Genomic DNA, 12,416 nt, shown 5'->3' with positions numbered 1-12,416 from the left:
CAGATCAAAACATCACAAACAAAACTCATCTTCACTAAACAGTCCAGGTGGATCAGACGTCGTCCTCCGTCTGTTCTGTTTAAAGCTTTGGGACGCTTTTCTTTTTTTTGACACATTAATGAAAATAAAATGTTTAGAGAGAAAAGAAATCAGAAATATTAAAGCATCACTTTTCTCATTGGTTCTAGCCTTCATCACTACGATCTCTACATCTTAGTTTTAGTTTCTACAGTGTGTCGACAGGCGGAAGCAGTCTGAATTCAAACTATCAGCTCTTTATATAAAACATCTGTGTAATATGGCTCAGAAATCACATGTATGGCTTATTATCATTAAATATGGCTAATGTCCAGTTTAATGTGTCTACCTTCAGCTGAAAACACAACTTTTCTACAATTCAAAAGCATCTTTACATCATTCAGCTACCAACAAACATCATCAGAAAAAGTCAAACAATATAAAAACAGGGAGGTCAAATGGTAATAATCATAATATTATCAGCAATTATAATAAAACATTTTCGTTTTGGCAGCGACGGAAAAACAAGAACTGAAAGAAGAAAGTTCTCGAAAAAGAACAGCCGACATTAAAACATTTAGTCTGTTCAGAAACACTCGACTGGTTTGAGAGCAACTCGATCTGACGTCACCTCTGACCTTTGACCCTGAGGAGGCTCAGTCTATCTGCTGCGTCTCACTGATGTGACGGTGAGTCCAGCTGAAGGGACTCGATGGACTCGAGGGGACAAGTTAATCTGCTCACAAACTAAAATCAAACGTAACGAAAACACTGAATATCACATCAATAATTCAAGTTTTTTGTCTGACACTGAGGTTACACTGAGTACTGCAGTACATGTAGTATTTCTAAGGTACTGTTACAGTCCTCGGGTCTGTGTTCTGGAGGATCAGAGACATTCAAACACAAAGTGAACACAGATCTGAAGTTTGTTCTCCAGCTTTTGGTCAAAGTGTTTCTATCATCAGTTTTTTGGCTCTTTGAACTCTTCATGCTCAAATATATGAAAATATACATTTATTGTGTTCATCTGAAGTATTGATCTGAGGATTTCTTTTGGTTTGGTTTGTTCTTCGACTCTGGAAACAGGAAGTGAAAACAAACATTTTGAAAACGGTGAAACTTTTTCTCTTTGGACGTCGTTCAGCTTGTTTTAAAGAATATTTGGAAGTTTGGCTGAAACTACAGAAAGCTGCTGTTCATCGACACAAAGACTTTATAAACATCAGGCCAGTTTAAACATGGCCGACGAGGCTGCACACACCTGCGGCCAGGTGACAGGAAGTGGCCGCCTCCGCAAAAATAAAACATACACTTGGGGCAGACGTCTCGCACTGAGACGTCCACAGTGTCCAAACTTTCCTGGTCCGTCTGTTTGTCTCTCAGGTGTCGACTGACACTCGTCGGTTCTGCTCAGGAGGAGGAGGCGTCTCCATGACGACCAGGACACACTCTTCCTTTGTTTACAGACTTCAGTCGGGTCGTTCTCCAACATCTTAGGTGAGCTCCATGACCCAAACTGTCCAATAGATCAGTGACTCTGTGGAGGACCTGGACCTGGTTTTTGGACTGTGGTCAGTCCTTGGACTCTAGAGGCTGATCTCTATCCTGCTGCAGAGGAAAAGATCTGGGGAGGCTTTTGAACTTAAAGGTCAGGACTCTGGTCCAACTCAAAGTAATTTTAGATTCTGAACACTCAGACCTGGATCAGGTTTCATTACTGGGCTCATTAACACAGCCCAAAACATGAGACTGAGGTGCAGCTGACAGTTGACTTTGGGACCTGAAAACCTAGATAAGGTTTCTGTAGAAGCTCAGGACTGTCCTCTCCAGACCCCGTAAGTCTCTTAGTCTGTTGGAACAAAGATCTGGATCAGGTTTTGGGTCCTGGAAGCAGCACTGGAGGACTCTGTTGGGAGTCGGACAAGAAGTCAAACGAGTACAAAGTAAAAGGTATCTGAGGTCTTCTGTGGTTTCAGCTTGTCTTTGAGGACGAAGGACTGATCCATCACTGGAGGTTCAGACCAGTAACATTCAGAGTCTGAAGGGGTTCTGGGAGACAGTCAGGTACAGGACATCAGCATTGGTTCAAAAAGGTAGAAAATGGTAACGTGGCCCCGGAGGAGCCTTTTGGTTTGAGGTAGGTTAGCTTGACCAGCAGCAGGAGGCTAACGGTCCCATGAAGGCGTTTGGCGTGAAGCCCGAAGTAGCTCGCTTTGGAGGTAAAGAGTTTGGTAGAGAGTCAGAGGAGGGAGGAGGAGGAAGAGGGAGGAGGAGCAGGAGGGAAGAGGAGGAGAAGGAGGAGAAAAGCCAGCTGTCGACTTCCTCTACATCCTGATTGGAGGCGAACTCGGTGAGACAAACAAACACTGAAGCTAAAGCAGAGCAGAGGATCTAACGTCCTCCACAGTCACCTGCTGACCAGAGCATCATACATCCCTTTGGCTCTGATCCTCAGAGGACCCACACCTGCTCAGGTAGGTCTATCTGAGGACCTGGTCTCTGGTCAGACCCGTGGAAGGCCTCATCGTCTCAAGAATCTCGGCACCGACGGTGACAAACTCAAAATGATCCCAAACTGAAGGAAAAAGGTTTTGGTTACGACAGGAAGCATCCAGGACGCCACGGCGTCAGCGTCTGATACGATACGGGAACCAGTTGCAGGCATGTGACCGCAGTCGTGTGACCGCAGTCATCTGACCGCAGTCGTGTGACCACAGTGATCTGACCACAGTCGTCTGACCACAGTCGTCTGACCACAGTCGTCTGACCACAGTGATCTGACCACAGTCGTCTGACCACAGTCGTCTGACCGCAGTCGTCTGACCACAGTCGTCTGACCACAGTCGTCTGACCACAGTCGTGTGACCACAGTGATCTGACCACAGTCGTGTGACCGCAGTCGTCTGACCACAGTCGTCTGACCACAGTCGTGTGACCACAGTGATCTGACCACAGTCGTCTGACCACAGTCGTGTGACCACAGTGATCTGACCACAGTCGTCTGACCGCAGTCGTCTGACCACAGTCGTGTGACCACAGTGATCTGACCACAGTCGTCTGACCGCAGTCGTCTGACCGCAGTCGTGTGACCGCAGTCGTGTGACCACAGTCGTGTGACCGCAGTCGTCTGACCACAGTCGTGTGACCGCAGTCGTGTGACCGCAGTCGTGTGACCGCAGTCGTCTGACCGCAGTCGTGTGACCGCAGTCATGTGACCGCACTCGTGTGACCGCAGTGATCTGACCACAGTCGTTTGACCACAGTGATCTGACCACAGTCTTGTGACCACAGTGATCTGACCACAGTCGTGTGACCACAGTGATCTGACCACAGTCTTGTGACCACAGTCTTGTGACCACAGTGATCTGACCACAGTCGTGTGACCACAGTGATCTGACCGCAGTCGTGTGACCACAGTGATCTGACCACAGTCGTGTGACCGCAGTTGTCTGACCAATGGCTTCAAGATTCAGACAAATGCTAACGTTAAAGATCAGATCAGAAGAATTCAGCTTTGGTTTCCGTCTGAAATCAGTCGAAGCTCGAGGACATCTGAAGTGTTTGAGGTGTTGGAAGGTTTTTGTTCCCGTGTTGAATCAGACGCTCGCAGGAAGTTCCTCACACAGACTCAACATCTAAATCAATTATAGATCAATTAACTCTCATCTCTCATTCATAAAGGCTGGAGTGGCTATAAGGCTGTCAGGAGGAGAGGTGGCCACAGGATGGAGGAGGAGGAGGAGGAAGAGGAGGAGGAGGAGGAAAAGGAGGAGGTGTGTGTGGTTTTTATCCGGTGCTTGTGCCGGGCTGGGCAGGTGGAGTCGGTTCAACCATGACCATCACTGGAGGAGGGGCGGGGTCAGACCTCTGTGGGCGGAGCAGACAGGAGCACTGTTAGATAATGATGATGTCAAATGACTTCCAAAATAAAAGCCCTGAGTTCTGTATCGTAGTCAACTGGACTTGTTTCAGTTTGTTGAAGATGTTTCACGTCTCATCTAAGAGGCGTCTTCACTTCTAACTAACTGGAGGAGCTGCAGGCTTTTAAACCCACATAGTTTAAATGTGTGCGAGTGTCAGCAGACACTTACAGGTAAACAACACCTGTAACGGTGTGGTTGCCATGGATACCTGGAATGATCCAACCAGGTGATGAATCATAGTGTGTGTGTGTGTGTGTGTGTGTGTGTTACCTGGCTCAGCTCGATGCTCTCAGGTGTGTGACCTTTAGGACCTCGGACACCATTCAGGGTGGGCGGAGTCTCCCAGCTGACCTCCTTCCTGCAAAAGAGACTGAACACAAACCAGAGTGAGGAAGATGATGATGATGACGGTGGTGATGATGATGATGATGATGACGATGGTGATGGTGATGATGGTGATGATGATGATGGTGATGATGGTGATGATGATGGTGATGATGATGATGTTGGTGGTGATGATGGTGATGATGATGATGGTGATGATGATGTTGGTGATGATGATGGTGATGATGATGATGATGATGATGGTGATGATGATGATGGTGATGATGGTGATGATGATGATGGTGATGATGGTGATGATGATGGTGATGATGATGATGTTGGTGGTGATGATGGTGATGATGATGATGTTGGTGGTGATGATGGTGATGATGGTGATGATGATGAAGATGGTTATGATGATGATGATGATGATGATGGTGATGATGATGATGTTGGTGATGAAGATGATGATAATGATGATGATGATGGTGATGATGATGGTTATGATGATGATGGTGATAATGATGGTGGTGATGGTGATAATGATGAAGATGATGATAATGATGATGGTGATGATGATGATGATGGTGATAATGATGGTGATAATGATGGTGATGAAGATGATGATAATGATGATGATGGTGATGATGATGGTTATGATGATGATGGTGATGATGTTGATGGTGATGATAATGATGATGATGATGATGATGGTGATAATGATGGTGATAATGATGGTGATGAAGATGATGATAATGATGATGATGATGGTGATGATGATGGTTATGATGATGATGGTGATGATGTTGATGGTGATGATAATGATGATGATGGTGATGATGGTGAAGATGATGATGGTGATGATGAAGATGAAGGTCTCACCTGCGTCTGTAGCCCAGCAGGATGAAGAGCAGGCAGCAGAGGATGCAGGCGAGGCTGCTATGGACTCCGACAAGCAGAGTGGACACGGAGCCGTTGCTCTGATCACAGTTACAGCTCGGACCAGCTGAAGACACGAACACAACAGGTTAAACTGGTTCTACTGGTGTCACAGAGGGTCAAAGGTCAGAGGTCAGAGGTCATCAGGTGTCCTACCTGCAGCAGTCTTTGCTCCCTCAGTTAGAGACACCAGGCGGTGGTTGGACGGTCCGTCTCCGTTCCCGTTAAACGCCACCAGCTGGATCTCATAAACTGCTGCCGGCTCTGCACGGTGGAGACAAACAGGTCAGGACATGCTGACTGTTAGCTTAGCATAGCTAAGCATAAACACTGTTAGCCCCACAATTACAACTGATAAGCTTACTAAATATTAGCGTTGTGTTGTGAGCACGGCTAGCAGCAGGTATAGCTTCATCAGAGTCTGTCTGACATGTTTATGTCACACGTTTAGGAGACACGGTGGTTTTAGCAGCAGTTAGCATTTTTAACTAGCTGCTCAACTCTGAAATACTGAAAACACTTCAGATACATGAGAAACTCTCAAAGTGAGCTGAAGTCTCATCTCACACAAAAACATCCACAACTTTAACATTTATTGATTTAAACTACTTCTTCTTCTGCAGATTCAATCTTCCAACATTATGATCTGATTCACAAACTAAAATACAGAAACACAACGTGTGGTTATAACGTAAAGGTCCAGAACCAAACCAGCTACAGGCTCCACCGCTGTTAGTCCTCATGCTAAGCTAGGCTAACTGTTTTCCTGTTAGTCTCCATGCTAAGCTAGGCTAACAGTTCCTGTACTTACCCAGGTGCGAGATGGTGTGGGTGTTGATGTGTGCTGGGAAGGTCTCCTGCCCCTGGACTTCTGGGTTGGAAACCCCGCGGTACTCCAGTCTGAAGCCCTCCAGCTGCCCCGCCTTACTGGGCAGCTCCCAGTACACCTGCATGGCCGTCTGGTTCAGAACCTTAGTGAAGAAACTGGGAGAGCTGGGAACTGTGGGACAGACAGAGAGACACTGAGGTCACATGAAGAACATATGAGAACACCTAAGAACATCTGAGAATTCCTGAGAACATCTGAGAACACCTGAGAACATCTGAGAACACCTGAGAACATCTGAGAACATCTGAGAACACCTGAGAACATCTGAGAACATCTGAGAACACCTGAGAACATCTGAGAACATCTGAGAGTATTTAAAGTGGACAGAGTGTTTAAGGTGGACTCACCTCCTCCCTTGGTGGTGGCAGTGATGGTGTTGGACTGCTGACTTCCTCCCAGAGCAGAGTAAGCCTTCAGGTAGATGGAGTAGGTGGTGGCTGCGTCCAGGTTGTCGACATCATGTCTGAAGGTTGTCTTGCTGACAGCCTCCTGCAGCTCCGCGCTGTCCGGCTCTGAGGAGGTCAAAGGTCAGAGGTCAAAGGTCAGAGGTCAAAGGTCAGAGGTCTGAATCTTGTATCTTGTATCTTGACGACTTCACCTCACTCTGACCTCCCTCCGGTCGGAGTCTTACCTCCGAGTCGTCTGATGTGCAGGACGTATCCGATGATCTGCTGGTTGACGTCGGTCGGCTGTTCCCAGGTCAGCTGCAGGCTGCTGGGGCTGAGGGGCGTGGCCTGGAGGCCGGCGGGGGCCTCGGGCAGCTCGGGCCCCTGGCTGATGGCGAGGCGGGCGCTGGCCTGGTTAGTGCCGGCACTGTTCTCTGCGATGCACTGATATATGGCCTCGTCCTCGGGGGTGATCCGGGTGACGGCCAGAGTCCTGCAGGAGACAGAGTACTTTTACTCAAGTATAATTCTGAGGCACTATTACTTTACTTGAGTATTTCCATTTTCTGCATCTTAATATTTCCATTCCACTACATTTATTTGATTACTTTAGTTACAGATTACATGTTGCATCAGACCCAAAGTAGCTCATTTAATTCATTGATTTTATCATCAATCATATACAAACTGATTGATGATGATCAGCTGACTCAGTTTATACATGTAAATATATGGATCAGTTACTTTACTGATACTTTGATACTTCAGTACATTTAATATCAGACATTTTAAGACTTTTACTCGAGTACTATCCATACGAGTGACTTTAACTTTTACCAAAGTAATATTTTAAAACTACATCTTTACTTTTATTCGAGTACGATTTCAAGTACTTTTTACTACTCTGGTGGTTCTGATCCGTACTGGAGAGTCAACTTCCAAACTTTGTTCAAACTGTCAGAACTTTATTTAAACTCTGGTGAAGGTTGATTCTGTGAGGATGAAGAGTCTCCTCCTCCTGCTCCTCTTCCTCCTCTCCTCCTCATCTCCTCTCCTCCTACTCTCCTCCTCCTCCTCTCCTCCTCCTCTCCTCATCCTCCTCCTCTCCTCCTCCTCCTCCTCTCCTCCTCCACCTCTCCTCCTCTCCTCCTCTCTGACTAAGCGTGTCTTACGTGTTCCCGTTGGTCAGTTTGACGTTGCCGCTGGGCGTCAGCAGTTTTCCGTTCTTCAGCCAGATGAGATGCGGCTCAGGGACGCCGGACGCTGTGCAGCTGAAGACCGCGCTGCCCCCTGCTGGTCTGGAGACGGACTGAGGCCACTGGACGAACTCCGGAGGAGCTGAATGCACAGAGGAGGAGGAGGAGGAGGTCAGTACATCATCATCATCATCATCATCATCATCTTACATCAAGTCAAAGTATTTAAGTATTATCGGAGGAATCAGCAGTAAAAGTACTGTCTCGTAATATATATGTGATATCTGATCATCATGATTATTGATCAGAAGTATTTTATTGTTTATCTTGTGAAGGTCAATTTAAATACTTCATTTGCTTAAGTACTTAAATAAAATAAAAGTACTGATCAGATGTACTCGGATACTTTCTATCAGTGACAGTGACTGAAGCAGTATCAGCTGATTGTCCAGCAGAGGGCGGCAGAGCTCATATATATATATTACATATTTTATATATTGATACTGTATGTTTTATATATTGATACTTTATATATTTATATATTGATACTGTATATATTTATATATTGATACTGTATGTTTTATATATTGATACTATATATATTTATATATTGATACTGTATGTTTTATATATTGATACTATATATATTTATATATTGATACTGTATGTTTTATATATTGATACTATATATGTTTTATATATTGATACTGTATATATTTATATATTGATACTTTATATATTTATATATTGATACTGTATGTTTTATATATTGATACTATATATGTTTTATATATTGATACTATATATGTTTTATATATTGATACTGTATATATTTATATATTGATACTGTATGTTTTATATATTGATACTGTATATATTTTATATATTGATACTATATATATTTTATATATTGATACTGTATATATTTATATATTGATACTTTATATATTTATATATTGATACTGTATGTTTTATATATTGATACTATATATATTTTATATATTGATACTTTATATATTTATATATTGATACTGTATGTTTTATATATTGATACTGTATATATTTTATATATTGATACTATATATATTTTATATATTGATACTGTATATATTTTATATATTGATACTATATATGTTTTATATATTGATACTGTATATATTTTATATATTGATACTATATATATTTTATATATTGATACTGTATATATTTATATATTGATACTATATATATTTTATATATTGTTACTGTATATATTTATATATTTATACTGTATATATTTTATAAATTGATACTATATATGTTTTATATATTGATACTGTATATATTTTATATATTGATACTATATATATTTTATATATTGATACTGTATATATTTTATATATTGATACTGTATATATTTATATATTGATACTTTATATATTTATATATTGTTACTGTATATATTTTATATATTAATACTGTATATATTTATATATTGACACTTTATATATTTATATATTGATACTGTATATATTTATATATTGATACTTTATATATTTATATATTTACTGTATATATTTTATATATTGATACTGTATATATTTATATATTGATACTATATATATTTTATATATTGTTACTGTATATATTTATACTGTATATATTTAATATATTGATACTATATATGTTTTATATATTGATACTGTATATATTTTATATATTGATACTATATATGTTTTATATATTGATACTGTATGTTTTATATATTGATACTGTATGTTTTATATATTGATACTATATATATTTTATATATTGATACTATATATATTTTATATATTGATACTATATATATTTTATATATTGATACTGTATGTTTTATATATTGATACTGTATGTTTTATATATTGATACTGTATGTTTTATATATTGATACTGTATGTTTTATATATTGATACTATATATATTTTATATATTGATACTATATATATTTTATATATTGATACTGTATATATTTATATATTGATACTGTATATATTTTATATATTGATACTATATTTGTTTTATATATTGATACTGTATATGTTTTATTTTACTGATACTATATATATTTTATATATTGATACTATATTTGTTTTATATATTGATACTATATATATTTTATATATTGATACTGTATATAAAAAGTATTGTTACATAGAGTTTATGAACATTCAGTTCAGTTGATTCTGATTCATTATTTTTGTCTTCAGTTGTTTTTATGGTTCAAATTTTCTGATACACAAAAAACAGCTGATGAATGAAACATCATCAGCTGATCATGAGAAAACCCACTCTTCAGTCTGAACTTGAACCTCTCTTTGTGATACACTTTGACTGTGGACCCCCCCCCATGCAGACACACGCACACACACACGCACACACAGAGCAGACAGACAGGTGCTGTCTCGCCTCTGGCCGATGTGTCTCCACGGTAACAGAGACCACAGACACAAGAGTCTCTGTCACCTCAAGTAACCTCAGACGACCCCCCCCCCCCCCCCCCCCCCCCCCCCACACACACACACACACACACACACACACACAGGGGTCGGGGGGTGAATAGGATCCATTTATCAATGGGGGGGGGCTGGGGGGGGGCATTCATTAAGAGAGAAATTAAGTTGATTTGTGGAGACGACGACCTTTCACACACTCTGAGACTGAAGTTCAAGAGCAAGACACACACACACTCACACACACACACACACACACACACTTTGTGCAGTTGTTGAGGTTGTTACATACAAACATTAGAAAACACAACTCAGACTTTGAGCAGTGAAACGACTCCACAGAGTTTAATGATGACAGAAGAGTGTCAGCATGTTGTTCCACACTGATCGATCTGATCAATACCAGCTGATCAGATCAGTTTCATGTCCTGAGCTTTAACATCACGTTACATTCTGTCAGTCTGTTTACAACATGTTAATGAATGTGTTCTGATTTCATCTGCAACATGAAAACATCTTTTGTTTACAGAACATCAGCTGTGTGTTGTTGTTGTTCATCAGGTTCTTAAATGTTCTTAAATGTTCTTAAAGTTCTGTTCAGTAATGTGTGTGTGTGCGTGTGTGTGTGTGTGTGACAGACAGACGTGTGAATAAAGTCCTCATTGTGAAGTGGAGCTCTTCACATGCTAATCTTTATTCTAATGAACACACACACACACACACACACACACAATGAGCTGTGTGACCTCTGATCTGAACCGACTCCTCCTCTTCGTCTCTGAACGCATCACTTCCTGCCGCAGGCTGCTGTGATGAGGTCAGAGGTCAGAGGTCAGAGGTCTGGTCTGATCCGTCTGCAGCGGTCCTCCTCAACATGTTCTGAACGTTATTTCATGTTTGTAAATGTTCATAAAGAATTCTGTTACATTATCAGATCAGAACCAGCTCGGTATCACGGCCCAAAGAATTCATGATAACGATATTATGTGTGTGTGTGTGTGTGTTTTTGTGTGTATGTGTGTGTGTGAGTGTGTGTGTGTGTGTGTGTGTGCGTGCGTGCGAGAGCAGGACTAAAGAAGTGATGACACAACTCTGGTCTCAGCTGGATTATTAACACGATGTCATCACGTGTGTTTTTATCAGAGATCAATATTTCATTTTAGAGTCCAATCCAACGAGACACACAGAACTGTTCTGTTCATCAGTCAGAGGTCAGAGGTCAGAGGTCAGGGGGCTGAAGAGTCAGACAGACTGAAGGTCAAGAGCAAAACACACATACACACACACTCGCCACGATGAGTTCAAGTTCATCAGAGATCTGAAGTGAGAGTCAAACAAGAAATGTTTCCTCAGGATGATCAGAGCTGATCGATGTTGTGATGTCACACTGTGTCTGCAGTTTGTTCACTGTGTCACATCCTGTTTGTACTAAAAGTTACTACATAAACTGTGTGTGTGTGTGTGTGTGTGTGTGTGTGTGTGTGTGTGTGTGTGTATGTGTATGTGTATGTGTATGTGTGTGTGTCTATGTGTATGTATGTGTATGTGTATGTGTATGTGTGTGTGTGTGTCTGTGTGTGTGTGTGTGTCTGTGTGTGTGTGTGTATGTGTGTGTGTCTGTGTGTCTGTGTGTGTGTGTCTGTGTGTGTGTGTGTGTCTGTGTGTGTGTGTGTGTGTGTGTGTGTCTGTGTGTGTGTGTGTACCTTGTACGACGAGTCGTCCGAGCGCCGTCCTCCTCGATCTGCTTCCTGGTCTGTTGGCTGAGCAGACGTAGACTCCTGAGTGCTGCAGCGTGGCGTCAGAGATCATCAGGTTACCGGTTCCCAACACCTGGATCCCCTCCACGCCAATCGACCGTCCATCTGCCACACACACAGAGCATGGTGTTACCATGGTAATGGCATTGACTGATCAATAACTGGAGAGTAAAGGATCTCTGGTTACCAAGGCGACTCCAGGACACGATAGGACGCGGGTTTCCTGTGGCGATGCACTCCAAGATGGCCGTCTGGTGGACGTTGATGGTGAGGTTCTGAGGACCGGACAGGATGACGGGCTCTCTGTAGGTCCTGGATCCTGAAACTGGACCAGAACCACAAAACATCAGACCACCAGAACCGTAAGACATCAGACCACCAGAACCGGAACATGTTCTGCTGTGCCCTCAGTTTGGTCTTACCGGTGACAGACAGCTGGGCCTCGTGGCTGTATCGAGTGTTGGCGATGTTTGAGGCGACGCAGCGAAACAAGCCGCCGTCTGTCTGCCG

The 12,416-nt window shown here is 42.1% G+C and overlaps 1 protein-coding gene across 1 annotated transcript in view; it reads right to left on the bottom strand.

Annotated features, from left to right (window-relative positions):
- Nucleotides 1–3,443: 3,443 nt before the first annotated feature.
- The window catches only part of LOC140995746 (immunoglobulin superfamily DCC subclass member 3-like), a gene marked incomplete at its 5' end in the record, with an annotated part of 9,958 nt that continues 985 nt past the window's right edge, over nt 3,444–12,416 (bottom strand). Inside the window, 11 exons of the mRNA XM_073465823.1 lie at nt 3,444–3,888; nt 4,215–4,314; nt 5,151–5,274; nt 5,364–5,471; nt 6,019–6,207; nt 6,444–6,608; nt 6,728–6,975; nt 7,655–7,820; nt 11,853–12,011; nt 12,094–12,231; nt 12,329–12,416. The exon at nt 12,329–12,416 is cut by the window's right edge and continues 43 nt beyond it. Of these exons, the coding sequence (XP_073321924.1) occupies nt 3,808–3,888; nt 4,215–4,314; nt 5,151–5,274; nt 5,364–5,471; nt 6,019–6,207; nt 6,444–6,608; nt 6,728–6,975; nt 7,655–7,820; nt 11,853–12,011; nt 12,094–12,231; nt 12,329–12,416 (1,566 nt within the window). The remainder of the gene's footprint in view (nt 3,889–4,214; nt 4,315–5,150; nt 5,275–5,363; nt 5,472–6,018; nt 6,208–6,443; nt 6,609–6,727; nt 6,976–7,654; nt 7,821–11,852; nt 12,012–12,093; nt 12,232–12,328) is intronic.

Source organism: Pagrus major, chromosome 5, assembly GCF_040436345.1.
Source record: "Pagrus major chromosome 5, Pma_NU_1.0".
In the NCBI taxonomy this organism is placed as follows: domain Eukaryota; kingdom Metazoa; phylum Chordata; class Actinopteri; order Spariformes; family Sparidae; genus Pagrus; species Pagrus major.
Note: the sequence above shows the minus strand (reverse complement) of the source record. Positions and strands in the feature narration are given on the sequence as shown.